This window comes from Dromiciops gliroides, chromosome 2 (genome assembly GCF_019393635.1).
Source record: "Dromiciops gliroides isolate mDroGli1 chromosome 2, mDroGli1.pri, whole genome shotgun sequence".
NCBI lineage: Eukaryota > Metazoa > Chordata > Mammalia > Microbiotheria > Microbiotheriidae > Dromiciops > Dromiciops gliroides.
This window is the reverse complement of record NC_057862.1, coordinates 621,298,605-621,323,106: the sequence shown is the minus strand read 5'-3', so window position 1 is coordinate 621,323,106 and position 24,502 is coordinate 621,298,605. Positions and strand designations below refer to the sequence as shown.

The following is a 24,502-nucleotide window of genomic DNA, read 5'->3' as shown; positions in this document are numbered from 1 at the left end:
ATAACACAAGTAAATGGCAGAGTTCCTGATTCAAACCCACCAACACACCCCCTCTCCTGACTGAGTTCTCATTCACTAAATGTCTCTTTGGCTCTCTCTAGGGTAACCTCTCTAGAAAACATGATGTGGTTTTCAGAGGTCAAGATTCCTTTCTCCCCCCACCTACTGAACCCCATTCTCCCCATCCCGCCCCCAATGTAGAACTGAAGAAAACCAAGCCTCTTTAGTCCTATGGCCTCCCTCCCAGACCACCTACTCTCCCTCCCCATCTCTGTGCTCGGAGTCTTTCTCAGCTCTGTGCCGTATATAATCAAGTAGAGGACCCTGAGAAGAAGGGACAGGGAAAGAAAGCATTTGAATGAATGAAAAAGCATTGATAGGATTTATTAAGCACTTATATGCCACACATTGTGCTAAGCACTAGGATTAGGAATGCAAAAACAAGTACAGCTCCTTCCTTCAGGGAATTTATATGTCGATAGAGGAATGCTGCACAGAGAGAGGTATTTCAGTCAGGAAAGCTTTGGGGAGGGTGAGTGGAGCCTTAAGGAGCAGATTGACACACTCTTTCCAGGAGGAAGAGCACGTTTAATTTGATTATGATTCCAGAGCTGGAAAAGTGATGGGGGAGGAGGGATAAGAACAAAATATTAGCTGGTGTGGGGAAACCCAGGGGAATGAAGAAAAGCTTGGCTTCACTAGGTATAGTGAAGCAACCCCAACCCAAAGATCGAGGCCTTAGTGTGGAGGTTCTGGGCTTGAAAGGGTTAAGTCCTCCAGTGACAAGAGTTGCTGGACGGACAATGGAAATGAAAAAGTCTCCACAAAACCACAAAACAAGAATAGCCCCAAAGAAGAGATATGAGATAATACCTCCCCACATACACACACTCCTTGGCAAGATATGGAACATATATTTTCAGATTTTTAAAAATGTATTGATGTGTTTTGAAAATGTTTTTTTCCTCTTCTTCCTCTTTTTCTTTGAAAAATATTGTTAGATAGGGTGGCTCTCTAGTTGGGGGAAAGAATTTACTAGGAAATTTAGTCAATGTAAAACAATACTAATTAAAATTTATTTTAAAAGAATTACTGAGAGACCTGAGTCCCTAGCTTAAACTCATCACTTCCAATCTCATCACCATGCTGCTAACTCAAACCTGTATACTACCTTCCTCAGCCTTCTCTCCCCTCTAATTGGAGGCCTGTGGGGTGGGGTACCAAACTCCTCCCAATGCCTTCCATATTTATAGAGAGCAGAAATTGGACTTGCAGCTCACTGCAGTTTGAATCTGCTGCTCTGCCTAATTGAATTCCCTCAACAAGATGTCTCCAAGCCGGTTGCCCCCTTGTGTCCTCCCCAGCTCCCCTTACAGCTTCTTTTTTTCGTGTTGTCTTCCACCATTAGATTGTAAGCAACTTGAATACAGGAAATGTCTTTCTTTTTCTTATTTGTATTTCTGGTACTTAGCACAGTGCCTGGCACATAGTAGGTGGTAATAAATGCTTATTGAATGAAATATCTTAGACCCTTGTTTTGACTATTACAATTGCCTCCTAATTGGTTTCTTTGTTTCCAAGACTCTCTTCTTCAATCATTCTCTATAGAGTCCCAGCTTGATATTTCCAGGCCACACATAGGATCATGCATTTGGAGCTGAAAGGGACCATAGACATCATCTAGTAAACTCTCTCAATTTACAGATGAGGAAATTGAGGTCCAGAAAGGTTAAATGACTTGCCTGTGGTTACTCAAGCATTAAGTGACAGTCAAAATTTGAACTCAGTTCTGTGACTCTAGAACCTGTACTAGTTCCACTGTATTATGCTACTTACCATGATCCTTCCTAATGCACAGGTTTAAGGATGTTACTCCCCTACTCCAAAATCTTCAATAGCTCTCTATTGGTTCTAGAATAAATTTGGTCATCTGCGACTGGCGGAAGCCTACTTGGCCTGGCACTGAAGACTCTCCAGGAACTCTCCAGGCTCTCCTTCCCTTTCTAGCATTATTTCACATTACTGCCTTTCAAATGCTCTCTGTTTCAGTCAAACTGCCCTGCTGGTTCTTCCCCATCTCCTGTTTCTATGCTTTGGAACATGTGGTCCTTCACATATGTAAAGCATTCCCTTCTCACCTATGTAGAATCCCTAGCTTCCTTCAAACCCCAAGTCAGGCCCTCCCCCTTACAGGATCCCTCCAGTATGTCTCTCCTGAAATTCCTTTGTATATAATTTGTAGTTGATTGGCAGTGAGGTATTGTTAATAGAAGATTGGCCTTAGAATAAAAAAGACCTGAGTTCTAGTTCAGCCTCAGCCACGGTTATGTGACTAATCTCTCTGGGCCACCAGCAGCTCTCCAAGACTAAGGAAGAGAAGTTAATAGAGGAAGTTTCTACATTGAGATTTTTCTATATCAATGAAATCCCAGGGCTGGACCCCCAAATCCCCAAACCCAACCACTCAATCAAATAAAAACCCCTCTTTGGGCTACATTCACCTGTGTACATGCTTTACCCTCTATCTCTTCCCTGGAAAACTGGAGCTCCAGGACTCAGCTCAAAAATTCTACCCCAAGAAGGTGTTCTCCCACTTCCCCCCTTCCTTCTAAGATTGTCCTCCATTTACTCACTAGATATCTTGTATGTACGTAGTTATTTACATCTTGTAACTACCTGATCTCCTTGAGGGTGAGGACCCTACTTCAAATGAAATCACCAAGCATCTTTTTATTGCCTTATAAATATGTACTGGGCACCTGCTAAGTTTAGGAGATCCAAAGAAAAAAAGGTAAAACATGAAAACAACTATGTACAAATGAGAGATATACAGGCTAGAGTGGAGATCATCTCAGAGGAAAGGTACTACTAGCTTCCTTCTATCTATACTAAAGGAAAAAGTATACAAAGGGTAAAAATCCAGAATGGCAGTTTTAATTTCTCCTAACCATAATATTTCACCATAGTCCATACTAAAAAAAACCATAGTCATCAAATCCCATTAACACCCCTTTCCCATTACATATTTTTGTACCTTTGCTTCTCGTTGATGTGGGATTTCATCCTGTCATTTATATCAGGGCTTCTTAAACTTTATCCACTCGAGATCCCTTTTCACCAGAGAAATTTTTTACAAGACCCTGGGTATATAAACTAAGTATACATAACCTTTTCCTGTTGCAAAAATTTTGCAACCCCCATATTCAGTTACTCAGCCCCATATAGTGTCAAGACCCACAGTTTAAGAAGCTAGGATTTGTATCAGAATTTGGAAGTGCATATACTTTCTATACAGTCCAATAGTGACTAAACTTGCATCTATCCAGACAAATCTGGAGAAGATTTGGGGACTCTCTGCCTGCAATTAGTATAACTCACAGACTGCAAGCTCCCTGGGGGCGGGGGTCATGTTTTGTCTAAATTTTGAACAGGTCGCCTGTCTAAATGATACAGGAATCATCCTCCAGCACTACTACCAAGGAGGTTTTCCAACTCTAGGGGGAAAGAGGAGGGTGGAGGTTCCCTCCAACACAGGTAAAATGAGGGAGTTGAACGTGAACTTGGTTTTTAAATATATAATAGATGATAGATAAGGGTGTTTTAACATAATATAACACTGTGCCACCTAGCTGCCTCCATATCTGAGTTTAATTAATCAGCCTCAGACCGTAGTTCTGTGGCTTTGGGCAAGTCATTTAACAAACTCTGTAAACCACTGAAAAGAGGAGAAAAAGAAGGGAGAAGGAGGGAAGGGGGCATGGAAGGAAGAATTATTAAGCACTTACTATGTACTTAGTAAATAATAAAGCTAAGTAAATAAAGTCTCTCTCTAAAAAAAACTCTGCCTCTGTTTCCTCATTTGTAAAATGGGAATAATAATGGCACCTTCCTCCCAAGGTTGTTAAAAAAAAAAGTATTTGTAAAGTGCTCTGCAGACCTTAAAATGTTATATAAATGCTCCTTTATGGTTGTTGTTCTAACTAGGGGCTTAGGACAAGCATAGAGAAAAAACATATATCATAAAAGGCTGGGTGTAATGAGTTCAAAGGAAAGAAGCAGGCAAATTCCAGCTCTTTCATTCTCTGTCCTATGTTCTAAGTTCTTTCACCACTTGCACATTCTCTGACCCTGTAGGGTTCAGTTTCAGACCTGCCACCACCGAGCTAGGTGACTCTGGGAAGAAGATGTGGTCAGGTCTCTGAGTCCCGCTTCCTCCGCGTGTGGGAGGAGGTGGCTGGGCTGGGCTGGGCTGGGCCGGGCCATGTGTGAAGGCCCTCCCTGCTGTGACGCTCTCTGAGTGGGAGTGGGCTCGGGCTCTTGGACGCAGCTACTCTGAGGATTACGGCAGTGGGGCCGGGAGCAGGGACCAGGGAGCCTCATTGAATCAGCCGCTGCTCTCGGCTGGCGGCAGAGCATCCCCAGTTCTGCGCTCGGCAACCGGAGCGTTCCCAGAGCTTGCAGACACCAGCCCCGCACCATGGCCAAAGAAGGCGCGGAGAAAGCGGAGGAGACCGAGCAGATGATCGCCAAGGAGGGCGGGCCCGAGGCGGCCCAGGGCGGTGGCGGCGGAGGCGGCAGCCCTCGGGCCGGGGACACCAAGGAGATGCGTGCAGTGCTGCTGGCCGGCTTCGGCGGGCTCAGCAAGCTGAGGGTTAGCCGGAGGCCCATGCCCGAGCCCCAGGAGGCCGAGCTCAAGATCCGCGTCAAAGCCTGGTCCAGTATCACCTCTCTCCTCTCCTTCCTCCCAATTCCCGGACCCTTCCCAAACCAATCCCCGGCCACCCTGATCTGATTGTAGCTGTGTCCGTGGGGAAGGGGTGTGTGCGTGTGCGTGTGTGTGTGTGTGTGTGTGCGCGCGTGTGCATGCGCGCGCTTTCGCGTGTGTCTGGGTGTGTGGGTGGGAGAGTTTTGTGTGTGTCTGAGTGTGTGCGTGTGCGCGCGCGCTCGAGAGACAGGCAGAAACAGCCACAGAGAAAAGAGTGTGTGTGTGTGTGTGTGTGTGTGTGTGTGTGTGTGTGTGTGTGTGTGTGTGTAGGGCTGTGTATATGTGTATGAGGGAGTTACTTACCTTTGTTTTTACCCTGAAAACAAATGCAGCCAGTCTTCATCTCCATCTACCTCCTCCAATTTTCCACCTACCTCCCACCCACCCAACCCGCTCCGCTGCCTTGGGCATAGGCAGACCCTTTCCATTCTGGTGCCAGAAAGTGTGTAAGAGCAGGTGTTGGGAGGAGTTGGTGACACTTCAGAGAATGAATGCTCACTCAGAAGTCTCCTTGGCACCACAGCCTCCCAAATGCCTGGGAAAAGGATGAACACTGGGTTGAGAACCAGTGGTTCTCCTTTCAAATCCTGTGTCTGTCATTGGTCCGGTGAAAGTTCCTTTCCTTCTCTGGGTCTCAGTTTCCTCTGCTATAAAATGGGAATAATAAAACTCATCTGGGAGCTGTGTGGAACCCAAAGGAGATTAGGGATGGGTTTGGAATTTCATAAAAGTGCTAGATACTTGAGAGCTGTTGTGATTCTGGGAAGAATATTTGGGAGGGGTCTGAAGGGATGTTTGGAGATGGACTACTGCCAAGGTCCGGCTTGAACGAAATTGAGACTTGACTTGATTCTATGTGTGTGATGTGATGGTAGGAGAAGGCAAGAGAGGGAGTGGCACCAGTTTATTTTCCCCCTTTCTTTTCTATGTGACCGTAGCTGCGGTGGGCTTGATGCTCTGCAGTTGATCGAGTAGTGAGTGGTCTTGGAGTTCCAAACCCAAGATTGAGTCCACATCTCGGAATTTTTCTCTTTTGAACCTCGGTTTCTTCCTCTATAAAATGAAGATAAAAATCCCTGAACAACCTGCCTGACACAGTGGTTGGTTCAAATGTGATGTGTAAACATTAAAGCACTCTAGAAATGGGAGTTGCATTATTAGTTGTGTGCAAGCCTGCATCCTAGCCACCTTGGAGGCTTCAGCCTAGGGGTCGACTACTGTCTTCCTCTCCCACCCTACTCCTTCTCTTTGACCACTCCCTAGAGCAGAAAACTGGAGTAGCCCATTTGACAAATGGATGACCTGTTCTCTCCTTATGGCTTGGACACCTGCCTTGATTTTTTTTAACACTATATGTTGTAATTATTCAAATGATTAATTTAATCCTTTTCTTTTGCTTTTCTCTCTACCCAGATTTTGAACCATAATTTTTCAGGTTCAAAAGGTGAATTGTCAAGAATCATTACTATTTACTCTTTATTTACTAAGCCTCTGTGTTCTCAAAATAAATGAATAAAACAGTTAACCCAGCCCTATCCAAATGAGAACCTGTGTTCGCCTGTGAGCAAGGTGAGGGTTGAAACCTAAGAGCAGTTCAAACTGACCAACCCTCTGAGAAACTTTCCAGTTAACCAAGGGCCCTCTCACCTGTATCATGCTTCCTTTAAGAGACAGTGTAGTTTGGGAGGAGAGCATGTTGGTCTTGGAGTCTTTGGAGTCCTAACTTGCTGTATCACCTTGGACAAGTAATTTTGCTTCCTCTGAGCCTTAGTTTTCTCATCTATAAAATAGGACCAATAATATTACCTGCCCTGATATCTGAGAAGGAAGCATTAGATTTAAAACTGGGAGGACATAGGGTATAATCCCAGCTCTGCCATTTGGAACATAAGTGACCTTAAGTGAGTCACAAATAGGAGATACAGACGGGAACAGGAAAAAGGAAAAGGGCTTCCATTTTCAAATCATTAAAAGGAGGCAGCTGGAGAACATGATCTCTAAGGTCCCTTCCAGCTCTAAAGCTATGATTTCTTTTGGTTGCTGGGGGATGGGGGGAGGGCGGGAATCACCTTATGAACCATAGAGAGACATCCACTATATCAGCTTCACAGAACCTTTGTGCGGTAGCTAGTAAACCCAGGGAGGTTGGTCACACAGTGTTGGGGGGGGGGGGAACTCAAACCTAATCTAGTGCTCTCTGCCCTGAACCACGAACCCTCGAGGCAATGATGTTCTGAGCATCAGGTATTCTATAGCAATGAATCAAGTCTGTGGAGCTGAGCCCATACGGGTGGGGTGGGATAGATGGACAGTGGCTTGTTTTCTCACTGCATAAATGCTCCAGTCCTCTGCACTGGCAGGAAACGAGACAGCAAGGCCAAGGTCAAAAGATTGATTTTTTTTAGAGCAGGATATGGGAGCCTGTACTTAGACGATACTATACATACAGAGAGAAATTGGCGCCCCCCCCCACCTTCCTCTCTCTCTCTCTCTCACTCTCTCTCCCTTTCCCTCTATCCCCGTCCCTCCCCTCCCCTCCCATCCTCTCTCCTCCTCCTCCTCTTTCTCTCTCTCTTTTCTCTCTTACCTTCCACCCTCTTGGTCTCTCTCACCCTCTTCTCCACCTCTCTCCATCTCTCTTCCCCTCCCCTCTCCCCCCTCCCCAATATCCCCTGTTTCCCCTTCTTTCTCTCCCCTTCTTTCACTCCCCCTTTCCCCTCTTTATCTTTCCCCTTTCCCCCTTCTCTCCCTCCTCCTTCCTCTCCCCCTTTCTTCCTTCTCCCTCCTCCTTTCTCCCCCCTTCCCTCCCTCTCCCTTCCTCCCTTTTCCCTCTCTTCTTCTTCCCTCACTTCTCCTGTCCTCTCCACTTCTGTTTTCTTTTTCTTCTCCCCTTTATCCCTCTCCCCCTTCCCCTTCTCTCTCCTCCTTTCCCCCCTCTCTTTCTCTCTCTTTCTCCTTTCCTCTCTTCTTTTCTTCCTTCCTCCCTCTTTCCCTCTCTCCCCTCCCCTCCTTTCCTCTCTTCTCCCTTTTTCTCTTCTCTTCTCCTCTAGCCTCTCCCTCTTTCTCCCTTTCCCCCTTTCTTCTTTCTCTCTCTCCTCCTCTCCTCTTCTCCCCTACCGTCTTTCCCCCTCTCCATCTCTCTCCCATTTCCTTCTCCCCCTTCCCTCTCCTCCTTCTCCCTCTCCAATCTCCCCTATTCTCCGCTTGCTTTCTCTCCCCCTCTCTCCCCTTCCCTCTCTTCCCCCCTTTTCCCCCTTCTCTCTCCCCTTTCTCTCTCCTCTTCCCTCACTCTCCCTTTTCTCCTTCTCCCTTCCTCTCCCTTTCCCTCTCTCCTCCCCTTCCCCTCTCCTGTCCTCTCCTCTTCTATTCTCTCTCCCTCTTTCTCTTTTTCCTTCTCTCCCTCTTCCCCCTCTTTTTCCTCCCTTCCCCCATCTCTCCCCCCCTCACAAACACACACACACACACACACACACACACACACCCCACATTATTTATAGTCCTTACAGAAGGTTGTAAAACAGGTCAGGCCCCAGTGAAATAATTTGGAAACAAAATTAGTTGGTGATGGGGACTGCTTTTGGTTTTCTTCTGATAGTACCAGCCTAGCATTGGTCAGTCTCTCCCTGTGCACAAAGCTCTGGCCTCTGAGGCAAGGATGACTCAGATTGGTGTCTTTTGCAGTGTCCTCACCATCCCCTCCCAGATTCCCTGACTTCCTTCAAGTCTCAGCTAAAGTCTTTTCTCCAGGAAACCTTTCTGGGTCCCTCTTAATGCCAGTGCCTTCCCTCTCCGACTCTCTCCAATTTATCCTGCATATTTCTTCTTTGTGCATTGCTCTCTGCCTGTTCTCTCCTGCAACAGATGAAGATCTCCTTCAGGGCAAGGGCTCTTTTTGCCTTTCTTGGTATCCCCAGCACTTAGTAGTGTCTGGCACATAGGCAGGCACTCACCCTTATTAAATGCTTGTTGACTTGACTTTAGCGTAAACCTTTTAACATTTGAGTGTTCTCTCTTCTGACTGGGAATGAGCTAGATTCCGTTATAAATAATCAGAGATTCAGAATAACTCACTCCCATTCCAGGAGGGCTTTACAACTCTTAGATTCAATTCAATGAGTATTAAGCACCAAGTGGGAGTAGGCCCTGCGTTTGATACCATGGCTACAAAGACCAAAAAAAAGGGAATAATTTCTATCATCAGGGAACTTTCTTTTGGGGGAAAAAACAGGCACATAGTTAAAAATACATAGATTGTATATATACAAAGTAATTTGGAGGGAAGGTTGGAGGTGGGCACGGGCACAGAGGGGATCAGGAAAGACCTCTTGTTGGAGGTGACACTTGAACTGGGACTTGCAGGAAGCTAAGAATTCTAGAAGTTTATGTGAGCAAGAAATAAATTGCAGGTATGGGGAGCACTCTATACAAAATCACTGGGGCTGGCAGTGGAATGTTGTTTATTAGGAACAGCAAGTAGCCTGACGTGACTGGCACATAAGAGGGGATGTCAGTAAGCCTGGAAAGGTAAGTTGGAACCAGGCTGTGAAGAGCTGCAAAAGCCAAACAAAGGAGTTTGTATTTTATCCTAGAGGCAAGAGATATCAGAAGCTCATTGAGTGTACCTATGCCCTTGTCTTTAGGAATATCCATTTGGCCTCTATGTGAAGGATGGATTAGAGAGGGGAGATATTTGAGGCAGTAAGGCTTCAGAGGTGACCAAATCCTTAACTAGGTTGTGAGTGGAAAGAAGGGGGCAGATGGGAGGTATGTTGTAGAATCGATAAGACTTGGCAACTGATGAGTAAGAGAAAGGGAAGAGTCAAGGATGACTCCAGTCACCTGGGTGACTGGAAAATGCTAGTGCCTGTTACGGAAATGGGGGAAAAGAAGGATGAATATAAAGTTTATCATCCCATTTTGCAGATGAGGACGCTTAGGTTCCTGTTAATTGATTTGTTCAGGGTAACATAGCTAGTAGGTTAGAGTTGGTTCTTCATTTCAGATCTTTTAACTTCAGATCCAGTGTTCTCTTCTACCAAACCAAACTCTCTGTGTCAGTTACTTCATAGTGTTTGGCATAGGAGAAAGTGGTAGAACAGCTTTCAATAGTCTACCCTGTTACCCCTTTTCATTGGGGAACAGAATAAATAAGTCATTTCCATTGGACTTTGTAACTTTCCTCTCGTCAACCCTGGGAGAGAGAGAATGTAAGTATTCTCCTCATTTTACAAAAAGGAAACTGGGGCTCAGACATAACCTTCTCACACTCACATTCAGGTGTCTTGCCTCTGAATTTATCATTCTTCCCAATATGTCACTTTGCCTCTAAATAGAGTTCTACCTTAAGCCATTAGACCACAATCATCTTTACTCATGAAAACCAATGTACCAGCTAGGCCTTGAATAGCTACAAAAGAGTGTGTGCAAACATTTATGGTGCTTTTCTGCTTTCAAAAGTCTAGACTTGAAATGGACTTTGTATAAAAGGTATGAAAGTGATTGTTTCTTTGCCTAGGGGTATTAGAAAATAGGGAAACCAATGGGGTACAGTAGATGGAGGGCTGGTATTGGAGACTGGGTGATCTGGGTACAGGTTCTACCTCTGACACTTACTAACTGTGGGACCAGTTAGTGTGTCAACTCTCAAAGACCCCATTATAATCAAGTTGCTAATTGGCATCATTGGTGGCAGGGATTTCACAATGGGAGTTCCCACATCAATCAGATCTCAGATTTGTACCCTTTTTTTTTTAATCATTAAAGGATAACAATTGCTCACGTGTGTTTAGTGCTTTCAGCTTTATAAAAGACTTTCCTCCCAGTAGGCCTGTGAAGCAGGTAGTACTAAAATTATCCACATTTTTCCAGGGGAACAAACATCCTCAGAGATACAAGTGACTTGACCAGGTTGATACAGCCAGTTAGAACAGGGACTTGAGTGGAACTCCTGACTCCAAGTCCAGCAAACTTTTACAAACACCTTACAAATAAATTATCTTTGTCTAGGACAAAGTTCTATTATTATGCCACGATGGATCAGATTGGATCCTAGCTATTAGTTTCTAGGTCCCAGATGTAGAATCACATTTTAAAAACAGGGGTTCTTCACCTGTTTATATCAGGGCTTCCTTTGGCAATCAATCAGGTAAAGCCTATGAATCCCTTCTTAGAATAAAGTTTCTTAAATGCATAAAATAAAACAACTACAAAAGAAATCAATGATATAGAAATGCAATTTTTTAAATTTTTAAAAAGTTAACAGATCCTAGGTTTAGATTAGTTTTAAATGGTTGTTAATGAGCATCGGGTGACTGAAACTGGGGCTCTGTTCTCATTTAGAAGTGGGAGGTTATTGTATTAAGTACAAGTAGTAAGAGTCTCATGCTACAAGTGACAGTAGAGCATCAATCCTGAGGGATTGAGTCATTTGTTTTTCTCCTACAAGTTTTAGGTTATTGCACATGGTAATCTGTTAAAAATAGATCTAAGATTCTCAAGTCAATAGATGTTCTGTGGGATGTAAGGTGTAGGATAATAAGACTAATGTCAAGGCCATGCTGGAAGGAAAAAATCAGATTGCTTGATATCTTGATTTTCTGGGGTTCAGTGGCAAGAGTTAGCTGATCCTTTTAGAGTCTAAGGAAGTAAGAGTAGATAAAAACTGACCAAGATGTTGGTTGGAGCTAGGTATTAGAGGGCCTTGAATGCCAGGATCAGAAATTTGACATTTTTATCCTCAGTGGCAGGAAATCACTCTTTGAGAGAATCTGATTTTTAGAAACCAACCAAAGTTATTAGGAACAAAATCTTGAGAAAGAAGTCAGGAATCAGGTTAGGGCATCTCATTTTTCAGACAAAACAAGAATGACTACAAAACAATGAGACTTGCTTACAAACTCTCTGGGAAGATGATTCCCAGAGAGTTTCCAGGTGTGTTTTGAGCCTTGTAATGGATCTACGAAGGCAACAATCTTTATTTGGATATGTAAATTTTGTTAGAACTTAGAACTATAAACAATTTGGGGAAAGTTGTAGAGTGAAGGTATCAAACACAGCCCACAACACTCCCAAGTACTGAATGAACCAGATTAAAATTGGGGAAGAGTGGGCAGCTAGGTAGCACAGTGGATAAAGCACTGGCCCTGGATTCAGGAGGACCTGAGTTCAAATCCAGCCTCAGATACTTGACACTTACTAGCTGTGTGACCTTGGGCAAGTCACTTAACCCTCATTGCCCAGCCCCCCCCCCCACAAAAAAAAGACTGGATGAACACTTGTTGGGGATATCATAGAGGCAATTGCTGCTCAGGAACAGATTGCAATAGATGCCTTCTGAGGGTCCAGCTCTGAGATTTTGTGATTCTAAGTGGAGAAAGGATGGAGATTCAATTCAACTCAATTCAATTCACTAATATTAATTAAGCACCCAGTGGATAAAGTCCCAAGCTATAAAAACAGAAATGGATGTTCTTGCTCTCAAGAAACTTGCATTCTACTGGTGTAACAACATGTACACAGATAAGTGAATATAAAACAAACATAGGTAATGAAGATTTTCTGTAGGAGGGGGGACACCTAAGTTGAGCCTTTATGGGAACCAAGGATTTCAAGAATTAGAGGAAAGCCAGGAGAATTGAGAAGTTAAAGATGACTCTCAGATTATAAACTTGGGTGATGGAGAGGATGGTGAAATAGGGAAGTTAGGAAAAAATATGGGCTTAGGAGAAAAGATAAGGAGTTAGACATGTTGAGTTATCCTGCCGGCAATTGGTGGTATGGGACTGGAGCCTGGGAGACAGATGAGGGATGCATATATAGGTTTAGGAGTCCTGTCAAAGTAAACTGAGAAGGAAGTCAGACAGGAAGAGAAAAAGGAAAAATCCGGGTCTTTAAAAATCCAGGAGGGGCAGCTAGGTGGCGCAGTGGATAGAGCACTGGCTCTGGATTCAGGAGGACTTGAGTTCAAATTTGGCCTCAGACACTTGACACTTATAAGCTGTGTGATCCTGGGCAAGTCACTTAACCCCAATTGCCTCACCCAAAATAAATAAATAAAAATCCAGGAAAGAGAGATTATCTAGAAGGCCAACAGTTTAAATCACTGCAGAAAAGTCAAGAAGGATGAGATTTGTGAAAAATCCATTGGAGTCATAAATTTAGAGATCATTAAAGCTTGTGGAGGAAGCATTCTTAGTCATATAATGGGGTCAGAACCTTGATGATAAGACTAAGAAGTGTGTGGGACATTAAGAAGTGGAGGCAACCAACATAGATTTTTTTTTTTATTTAGGAATTTTGTTATGAAATGGAAGAGATGATAAGTTTAGGAAAAATAGATTCAATCTGGGCATGTTTGGAAGCAGCAGGGAAAGGACTTATGTATGTATGAGTGTGTGTGTATGAAAGAGAGAGAAGTGGGAGAGGGAGGGAAGGGAAGGGGAGGGGGAGAGGGAGAGAGAGAGAAAGAGAGAGGGAGGGAGGGAGAGGGAGAGGAAGAGAGGGAAGGGAAGGGGGAGCGGGAGAGAGAGAGAATGAGAACATGACAGTGTGATCAAAAGAGTAAACCCTGAGATGGGCTCAGTGGCAGAAATGGTGGGGTTGACCTTGGTAAAGGAATATAACTTTAAATATGGTTGACTAACTTAGTATTATATGAAGACCAGTGACTAGCATATTGGATGCTAGAATTGAGATACCCAAAGATTTTAGGTTTAAATGTAAATGCCCTCACTTGGGTTCAAAAAATCAACTTAAGAAGTGTAGAATGAATGGAAGCATGGCTAAATAATGTTCTTATAAAAAAGATCTGGGACTTTTAGTGGACCACAAGTTCTATGCATCTTTAGCATGATTTGGAAATTAAAAAAAACCCTCAGGTGGTATTTGACTGCATTAACAGAAATAAAGTGTCCAGAACAAAGAAGCTGATAATCCTACTGTCCTTCTGTCCTGTCTTCCAGATCTGTAGTATTATGTTCTACTCTGGATATCACCTTTTAGGAAAGACAGTGACAAGCTGGGTCTATAGTGAGTTCAGATGAGGGCAACCAAAATAAAAGCAGTAAACTGTTTTGAGTTCATGCAACATAAAGAGAGAACAGCAGATTTGGAAGAGATCCCAAAGAGCATCTAGTCTGACCCATACCTGAACAATAATTCTCTCTATTACATACCTGACAGGTAGTCATCTAGCCTTTGTTTGAAGGCTATCAGTGAAGGAGAATTGATTGCCAACCTGGGTAGTCCATTGGTGTTTTAGACATCTCAAATTATCAAGACATTTTTCCTTCCAGCCTAAATGTGCTTCTTTGCAACTTCCACCCATTGCTTCTCATTTTCCTTTTGAAACCAAACAGAGATGCTTATTCTGTGTGACATCCTTTCCAATAGTTAAAATCAGCCCTCATGTCTATCAATGGGGATATCTGGGGGATGGACTCCAGACTGACCAAGTCTTCCAACTAAGGCTCATGTGTCATGATTTTCAGACCCTTTGCCATCCAAGTTACTCTTCTTTGGTCACTTTCCAGCTTAATAAAGGGCTTTCTAAAATATTCCCAGAATTGAACATACTTCTCCAGATGTGATCTGACTGGGGCAGAAGACAGCAGGACTGTCACCGCCCTAGTCTGAGACAGCATGACTCCTGGTCTTGCACATTGACACAATTCTGGAGGGATCATCTCCTCCTGGGATTTTGAACTGAAAAAAACCTTAGCAATCATCTCACTCAACCTTTTTGTTTTCCAGATGATTAAACTGTTACCCAAAGAGAGGAAGTGACTTCCCAAGGTCACACAGGCAATAAGCAGGTGAACTTAAAACCAAAGACCTCTCACTTTAAATCTATTACTGTTTTCAGTGCGCCACCTGAAGAAGTCCCTAGTTCTGCATTAAGGACCCACATATGAGGTGGAGCCAATAATTTAATGAATAAATAGCATCCTTTCCATGTTAACCTTCCTACCTCACCCCCTTCAACACACACAGATGAAGCCCACTGCCTCAGGTGCATTACTTGATCCCTGTATTGAAGTGCAAGAACAAATTCATATTTGAAAGCTCTGAAAACAGAACAAAGCCAAAGTGGAATTATTGTCAAGTGTCAAAGTGCTAAGTATTCATATGATGGATAGAAGGAAAATGATTTCTAAGATAGAGGTGACTCACACCATAGTCTCATTTGGGAAGGAACAGTAGGAAAAATGATATAAATATATTTATTAATCATTTCTTGCCTGATAAGAGCTCAGTAGTCCAGATTTGCTTGAACCTTTGATGACTGGCCCCTCTAATGACTCCTAGGGAGAAGAAACACTCAGTCAGAGTTAGACAGAGTTAGAACTGGGAGGGAATGCAGAGAGGAAATGGGAGAGCTGTGGTCCCTTTGGAACATGGGTTCTTAACTTTTTCTATGTCATGGGGCCCTCTGGCAGACTGGTAAAGCCCATGGACCCCTTCTCAGAATAATGTTTTTAAATGCCTATAATAAAATACACAAGATTACAAAGGAAACCAATTATATTGAAATAATTTCAAATGCTATCAAAATATTTTTTAAATAAAGTTCATATACTGCAGGTTAAGAACTCCCCAGATCAGGATGGGATAATGACTGATCAGCAAAGACATAGACATAGCCAAAAGATCTGGGTCCAAGTCCCATTTCTGATATTAACAAACTATGTGACCTTTGAGAAGTCACATGACTTCCCTCTCTAGACCTCAGTTTCCTCATGTGTAAATAGAAATAATATTTGCACTACCCATCTCATAGTTCTTCTGAGGAAAGTATTACATAAGAAGAAGAAGAATTATCACTATAATTGGTGAAAGATTTTGTCTTGTGGGTCATCTTGTAATAGGCAAGTCTGGTGAAAGAATCTCAAAGGAGCTTATGGGTCAATTTATGGGGCACCCTCCCATGAAGCCAGCCCCAGAGTTGGCTAGTTTAAAGGATTTACACAATATGTTCATGAAAGTTATCAAGGATCATTTTCCTTACTCCTTATTTGAAAAGAAGCTATCATTGCTTAATAGTAATACTAACAGCTCCCATTTCTGTAACATTTTACAGTTTGCAAAATGCATTCCTCACAACAAACCTGAGACATTTAGTTCAAATGTTGTTATTTCTAACTTATGTATGTACAACTGAGGCTTAGAGAGGGAAGTGGGCAACTAGCCATGGCTACCTTGGACAAGTCCCATTCCCTTTTTTGGCCTTAAGTTAATTCCCCAAAAATGAGGGCATTGGACTATATGCACTATAAGGTTCATTCCAGTTCTAAATTCTGTGAACCATGGCTATTAAATGTAAACACAGAGACTTTAAACTAGTGACTTCCCACTATGCCACTATACCTCTTATTGTCATAGTGTTTTGCCCACAGAGCTGATATAATCTGAAAGGTCATTTTCATAACTAAAATGGTGTCTCTTTAGATTCTTTTTTCTCCAGGGACAGCAGTGACCCTTTCTGACTTCTTGGCATTTGTCAAAGAACAGAACTGTCTGTTCGATTAGAAGCAAGAAAGAGCAATCCTTAATAGAAAAGTGCATTAAATTACTTTTAGCCTCAAATTACTTTTATCCTTATGTGTGTTTTCATCTAGAAAAGACATTAGAGCTGATTAAAACTGAGGCACAAGAAAAAAAATCATGTTTGAAGGTTCAGAAGATAAAAACAGGCTAGTAAATGGAAGCGTTACATAAGGGCATTCATTGTGTTTTGAGATGGAAGTAGGCACTGGTCTGACAGAGTTCAGCATTTCTTCATGGAACCTGCCCATCCTGAAAAAAAAATATAGGAATCATCAGGTTTTTGTCTATGTCATCAAATACTAGCACTTAAATAAGGCTAACCATGTCCTTCTTTGTTTAACATTGAGGCCCTTACTAGGGAGAGGTCTATAGACAGGAATAAGAGATGCTCAAGTGCCACCTTGGGAGGAGCGGTGAAGGCATAAGGGAAGCTATTGCTGATTATGTTTGTACGACTAAACACAGGTGATGTAATTTGGGCAATGCCAAGGATCCATCAGAAGACAGGACTCATTGGAAAAGACTTTCACGTTGGGAAAAGATTGAAGGCAAAAGGAAAAGGGGACAGTAGAGGATGAGATGAGAGATAGAGTCATGGAAGCAATGAACATGAGCTTGGGCAGACGTTGGGGGATACATCCATAAGGTAACAAAGAATTGGACCTGAATGAACAACAGCAAAAGGATCTGTCAATGCTGGTGATTGGTGAGACCAGCCACTATGATTCTGTTGAAAATGTGAGAAATCATTATCTGGGATATAACATTTTATTTCACAGTCTCATCCCATGGTGGTGTTGGTCAACCCTTTATATGAGCTATATGACTTCCTATAAGTTCTATCTATGGGATTAGAATTATAAGAGAGCCACTACTCATTTTATCTGTTTGTAGGTTTCAGGAGCGGACTGGTTAAAGTCTCCAAGTTGATTATAATTACCCGGAAAGCTGTCTGTGATGATAGAGTAGACCCAGAATGTCTATACCTGACTCATCTCTCTTGAGACACTTCCCTCGGTCAGGATGCACTGGGATGATGCAATAGTGCCTAACAGTCTGATTTAAATTATATTTTTTGAGACAGACACAAATCTGGTCTTTATCATTTAAAATAATCATGAGGCTTCTTTCTTCACTTTGAATATATGAACTACCTTGGGTCTCTATACAGTTATCCAGAGCATTCATTCCATTAATTCTCTTATGGTCTTGCTTTATCTCATGTTCCTTGGGTTTTGTTTGGGACTGCACAAATGTATTGTGCTTCAAGAGGACCTGTGATTTCACCGGCCCCCGGTTCTCAAATATTTTTGTCTCATTATACCTTTCCACTTTTAAAAATTATTGAGGACTCTTAAAGAACTTTTGTTTACATAGGTTATATCCATCAATATTTTTTTCTTTCTTTTTTTTCTGTGAGGCAGTTGGGGTTAAGTGACTTGCCCAGGGTCACACAGCCAGTAAGTGTCGAGTGTCTGAGGCCGGATTTGAACTCAGGTCCTCCTGAATCCAGAGCCGGTGCTTTATCCACTTCACCACCTAGCTGGTTTTCATCTCTAACACAGTAAATATTGATGTATATGGGGCAGCTAGATGGCACAGTGGATAGAGCACCGGCCCTGGAGTCAGGAGGACCTGAGTTCAAATCCGGCCTCAGACACTCGACACTTACTGGCTGTGTGACCTTGGGCAAGTCACTTAACCCTCGTTGCTTCACCACCCCCCCAAAAGAAATGAAAACATCTTAGTATTATTATGAAAATAGTTTTGAACTCCCAGGTACCCTTAAAAAGGTTCCTCAGACCACACTCTGTGAATCAATACTCTAGGAGCTTCTTATCAGAACCTTAGAACACAACACGCCTAAGATGAAAGAGACATTGGAACATAGAACCTCAGAGCTAGAAAACAATTTAGAATATAGAATGTTAGAGCTGGGAGGGACTTAGAACACAATGTTCATGCTGGAAGGAATCTGAGAATATGGAATGTCAAAGGTGGGAGACCAACCCCTTATTTTTATAGATGAAGTAGCTGAAGAAGGGAAGTGACTTACCTCAGGTCACATAGGTAGTCATTGACAAAGCATTCTAATCAGAAGCACTTTTGAATTCTTTAATGAAAATAATTTCCCAGGTAGTATATTCATGGTTCTTTATTCAGAGGTGTCAAACATGTAGCCCACAAATGCAGGAACCAGATTAAAATATAATTGCCAAATATTTAACAAAATAAATAAAATACAATATAGATAATGTTAATATGATTTTCTAAGTCAATATGTGGCCCACAGGGATCCTTATGCCTGGTTTAATGGCACCTGTTTCTATTTGAGTTTGACACCACTACTCAAACTGTTATTCATTTTGCTCCTTATTAAGAGTTAATTACAGGGGCAGCTAGGTGGTGCAGTGGATAAAGCACCAGCCCTGGATTCAGGAGGACCTGAGTTCAAATCCAGCCTCAAACACTTGTCACTTACTAGCTGTATGACCCTGGGCAAGTCACTTAACCTTTGTTGCCCCACAAAAAAACCAAACCAAAACAAAAAACAGTTAGTTACTATTGATTGCTGAAGCCCAGAATCCTTAGAATGGGTCCTTTGCAGAACTGTGGCTATGAATGTGATTTACCTTTTGAAGACATGTCCTTGATTCCTTGAACACTGTTGTTGATCCTCCCTTTATAGCACATTATCCTATAGCCTGTCCAGGGAGATTGTCTCTCGTGTCTGTCTGTCTCTTTCTCTCTCTGTCCCTTTTTCTGTTGCTCATTGGAGACCTAAAAACAATCATTTCACTTATTTCTATATCCCAATTCAATCAGCTAATCAGTCAGGATGATTTTTTTGTAATTTGATTCTCTTTATTCTCTGAGCTAAAGTCAACTCCATACTCCCATCCTGAGGTTTGAGGTAGCCTTTTGCTATATGTCCCTGGACTTGAAGGCTAGGAGGTTAGATTCACAAGAGTGGTAGGCTAGTGGAAAGACCCCCCAGACTAGGAGTCCAGAGATCTAGGCTTTATTTCTACCTGGACCTCTCATTTGGTTGCTTGGAACAAGTTACTTTCCCTCTCCTAACTTCTGCTTCCTCGTCTGTAAAATAAAAGGGTTGGAGCTTTTTCTAGTTCTGAAGGAAGTGCTATGTTCTTTATAGTCTAAGGTTCCTGCCGGATATTCTTTTACTTCTGTGACCTTTGTCACTCTCTTCACCCCCGTCCAGTGTAAGTGGTATCTTCATCTTCCCCTTCATTCCGTGGTCCCAGGAAGGGCACTGTCCACAAAGCAGAGCAAGGGCCATACATAGCCTTTGGGACTATTTCAGTAGTTTACAGCTTAACAAAGCACATTTATTTGAACCTGCTCTAGCTAGGGAAAAGGTATAGACATGGAAGTATAAGAAAGTAATTCTTAGGATGGCTCAACTCTTCTCTGTCTCTCTGTCTCTGTCTCTCTCTCTGTGTCTCTCTGTGTCTCTCCTATCCTATCCTACCAGAGAATCACAGACTTACAAAGCCAAAGAGATCATCAAGTTCAACTCCCTTATTGTACAGAACAGGAGATGGGCCCAAAGAGGTGAAATGATTGTTCTAAGGTTGCATAGTGACAAAGCCAGGCCTCAAACCCAGCTTTCCAGCTTTCCAGGCCTATACCTACTCTTTCCACGACATTATATGCACACCTCTTTTCTGAAGCCACCTTCGGGTCAGGTCATGCAGAGTTGGGGAAGGAATAGAGGTACAGGTGCAGCCATTCTGGTGGTGAATGTCCCTCTATACTAGAGACCATGAGCAATTGGGAGGGGTATTGATTGGTTGCACCTACTCAAGGGTATTTAGGAGCATCAGGAATTTGGTTCAAAGGAGGTAGGTGGTGGGTGTGATATCAGCCTTGGGGTGGAGGATACAGGAAGCTGTTGTGAAAATGCCAGCAATCAGTGCTTGCTATGACAGTGTTGGCTGACTTTTGTGAAGCAGGGAGGCATGATGAGGTCACTGAATCATGCAAGTAGTTTCCTTTATTGGGGGACACCAAATAGCCTAACACACCTTTTATCTTTGCCCTTCTCTCTCCCTTGTCTCCCTTTCTCTTATTCTCTAGTTTGTAGTCCCATCAGGGCCCCTCTGAGCTAAAGGTTGCCAACAATTGACCTGAGGGAATAAAGCACCGTAATATTGGTGATCCTGTTAGTTGGCCCAGCTGTTGTCCTCCCCATGAGTCTACAGTTCAGAGTCCCTTATTCAGACCCTAGCCAATTCTTTCTGACAGCTTCTCAAACCAGCAAATTCATGCATCTTTTTTGTTCTATCAAAATCAGGCCATACTATCTTTTATTTTTTAAAAAAAGCAGTAGATTTAGACGCAGAAGACTTGTCTTTGTTATTGACTCATTATGTGGCTTTGGACAAGTCACCACCCCTCTCAGAGCCTCAGTTTACTCCTCTGTAAAGTAGAAGATACTTCATAAGATCTTTATGAGGATCAAATGAGATTGTTCATTGAAGGTGCTTCCTCAACAAGACAATGCTATGGAAACATCGGTTATGATTGTTATTGCTTAGGGTAGAATGAAGAACCATCACTGGGGATAAGACATCACTATAGCTTCATCTAATTCTGGAAGTTGATTGAATTCAGTCATTCATTCCTTCATTCATTCATTCAACAAACTTTGTTGTCAGCAGAGCCTGGCATCTCATCGTGTTGTTTTTCATTAGAATTAGAGTTTTTAGGGGCAGCTAGGTGGCACAGTGGATAAAGCACCGAACTTGGATTCAGGAGGACCCGAGTTCAAATCCGGCCTCAGATACTTGACGTTACAAAACAAAACCAAAAAATAATAATTAGAGGGTTTTTTACCTGTGGTAGGTATAGATGAGCTGGTTAGTACTGAAAGCAGCAGGCCTTTTTGTTTGGTGTGTTTAAGGAAGGCTTCAAAAGAAAAGGCCCCATGACTTAGCTGAAGACACCCAAGGAAGCTGGAGGCAGGGACAGCAAAGAGAGAAACCCACAAACTCCCACAGGGCAGTCGGCCTTCAAATCCTGATTGGAAAGGAGAGGGGTGCCATTTCAGCAGCACTTCAAGCCTTGGCAGGAGGAGGATGTCTACTGTGGTCTTGTGAGAGAACCATTGGTGTTCCTAGGATTTGGTGCTTCGTTCAAGTTTATGAAATTGGGGTTGAGGCAGTTCAGTTCTCGGTGGATTTAATTGATTTCCTACCATTGAGGTGACATTCAGAGAGACACTAATCAGCTAGGATTCCAGAGGTTAAGCAGAGCAGGGAAGGAATATCAGGCAAGGGGAAGAGGCATGGCTGGGACAGAGAAAGTTTGCTGGACTGAGAGATTTGGCAGGAAAATCACAGGTTTTTATAGACTATGCTATCCCTGCACTAGATGGCCATGGAGCTGGGCTTTGTGAGTGCTTGTGTCTGTATTTTGTAGTCTTTCTGTCTCTTCCCTCCCTATCAGGTCTTGTTGCTGCCAGTGTGTCTTTAGCAGATTCCTAGCCCCTTTTTACTCTGTTATGGGCTAGAAAACAAGATAATTCAGCCATTTCTGTTTGTATCTAAAATAAGACTAAGTCAGTAAAGTGAGGGTTTGAGGGGAGTGTTTTTTGAGTGATGTATGGACTTTGTAGCTGCCATGATGCCTACTCCAATGCTATTCCCCATACTCTGTTGTGTTGGCTGTGTTCTACCTAGATGAGGTTGTTGAATAAATGCTGTCTGAATGAGTGATGTGTTCCTGGGCACATCTCAGGAGAGCACTTTTAGTTTCTTTTAGTCAAATTCTTTCATACTGACTTGCTTTTCTCCTTTTTCCTGTTCACAGTGGCTTAAACTTTATTGATCTAATGGTGAGACAAGGGAACATTGACAATCCTCCCAAGACACCCTTGGTCCCTGGATTTGAGTGCTCTGGGATTGTAGAAGCCATTGGAGACAATGTGAAAGGCTATGAGGTAACAACATGGGTGGTGGTTCTGAGAGCCTGAATTATCTGGGGTTACCAGATGAGCGGGAGGTGATATCAAAGGGACATGTAGGGAAGAATGTGCAACATGTCCTAGAATCAAAGGTTTTAGGACAGGAAGGAAACTCAGAAATCGTCTAGATTAGGGCTTCCTAACCTTGTTTATGTCATGAACCCCCTTTGACAGCCTGGGGAAGCTTAATACTATTGTGCGTTGAGATCGACATTCATAATTCAAGGAAATGCCAAATTTCATTTGGAGGTTAGTGAAAATAAACATTTCTTTCTAGTTCAAGTTCCCAGATTTCCCCTCCTCCCCCACCTCCAGAAATCTATCCACATACTGCCTGTGGACCCCAGGTTTAGAACCCCTCAGCCAGACTATTTCCTGATTTTATATATGGGTAAAAAGAAGGCACAAGTGGTGAAGTGAGTTACCCGGGTAGTTAATCATTAAATCATGATTCCAGATCAGATTAGTGTGATATAGTGGGAAGAGCGCTAAAGTTAGAAGAAACCTGGGTTCACATCTTACCTCTGATACTTAGTACCTATGTGACCATGACCAAGACACTTAATCCCTGTGTTTCTCAGTTTGCTCGTTTATAAAAAGGCCATAATAATAATTGTAAAGTATACCTCACAGGGTTGTTGTGGGGATGGAAAGAAGCATTTTTCAGCCTTGGAAGTTATACATACATGCATATATGTGTGTATATCTATTCACATTTATGTACATATATATGTTAGCTATTGCCATATAGCCATTTTTAAATCAATTTAAATACATTGTTGGAACTGAGTACTCTGAGATGGCTTCTAATCCCTGCTTTATGTATGACTTGAGGCAAGTCAATTCCTCTCTCAGGACCTCAGTTTCCCCTCCCATAAACTAATAATAATAGCTAACATTTATATAGTATTTTAAGGTTTGCAAAACTCTTTACATGCATTATCCTGGACATCCTGGGATTCTGAGATGGATCCTACCTCTGATATTTGCCAGCTGTGTGACCTGTCCCAGCTGGCTCTGGTGGAGATGGGATATAATTAATCCATTCTGCTTTAGGACTCCGATCTGGGGGTGAGCTGTCTTTATTGGCAGGTGAATGGGAAAAACCCACCTAACCCACTGTGCCTATCTGGCTCCAAACCATGGTTCACAACCTGAATAGTCATCTACCAAGACAACTGGGCCTGCCACAAGAGAGCATCTTCCAGTTGTACCTGTCCTCTACCCTCCGCCCCCCACTCCCTCTCACTGATTTCCAGCTCTTGCTCTGAGAACTATAATTAGATCAGTATTACCATGATAATCACATCACTTGTGACAGCCTGGACCAAGACTCTCTTTCCTGGCTACTCCTCCCCTATCTGTGTTGTTGGGTAAGTCACTGGACCACTCTGGGCTTCTGGTTTTCCAACTACAAAGTGAGTGAGTTGAACTAGATGATTCCTAAAGACCCTTCCAACTCGAAATCTTGTTATCAGCTATAAGATATGGATACTAATAGTTTCATTACTGCTGTGGTAGGGAAAGGTTCAGGTGCCTTAGAATTGTAACCATTATTCCTGTCGTCATTATGCAGCAGGGGCACTAGTGGTGCCCTTTGCTCCTATAGAAGCTGTCTCCAGGAGCCTCCTCTCACCCTGCGTTTCTCCCCTCAGATTGGAGACCGTGTCATGGCGTTTGTGAATTACAACGCATGGGCAGAAGTCGTTTGTACGCCAGCGGAGTTTGTCTACAGGATCCCAGATGACATGAATTTCCCTGAAGCTGCTGCCTTCCCCATGAACTTTGTAACTGCCTACATGATGCTTTTCGAGGTCGCCAACCTGCGGGAAGGCATGTCAGTGCTGGTGCACTCTGCCGGAGGTGGCGTGGTAGGTAGCTTTGTCATCTGCGGTCAGGAAGGTATGGGCCAAGGAAAGTAGACTTGTGAGGGGAATCCTGGGGTTGCCTGTGCCTTTTAAATGAAGAGGTTTCATAACTGGGCCCAAAGATGGTCTCTCTGGGTGGGAGGGATTTGAGAGATGGTTGTCTCTCTGACATGTTTTGGAGATGGTCTCTTCATGTGAGGGGTTTCAGTCTTTTGGATGTGTGGACATCTCAGAAATGATCTTTCTGGATATGAGAGATCTCAGAGATGTCTCTGAATATGAAGGGAGCTTTCGGTTTTGGGTCCCAATAACGATATCTGGTTCTATGGAAGCTCA

General features: G+C 43.0%; 1 protein-coding gene across 1 annotated transcript in view; it reads left to right on the top strand.

The window, feature by feature from the left end:
* Positions 1-4,309: 4,309 nt before the first annotated feature.
* Positions 4,310-24,502, top strand: part of VAT1L (vesicle amine transport 1 like) — a 113,097-nt gene continuing 92,904 nt past the window's right edge. Inside the window, exons 1-3 of the mRNA XM_043986036.1 lie at positions 4,310-4,713; positions 22,145-22,274; positions 23,954-24,169. Of these exons, the coding sequence (XP_043841971.1) occupies positions 4,478-4,713; positions 22,145-22,274; positions 23,954-24,169 (582 nt within the window). The 5' untranslated portion in view covers positions 4,310-4,477. The remainder of the gene's footprint in view (positions 4,714-22,144; positions 22,275-23,953; positions 24,170-24,502) is intronic.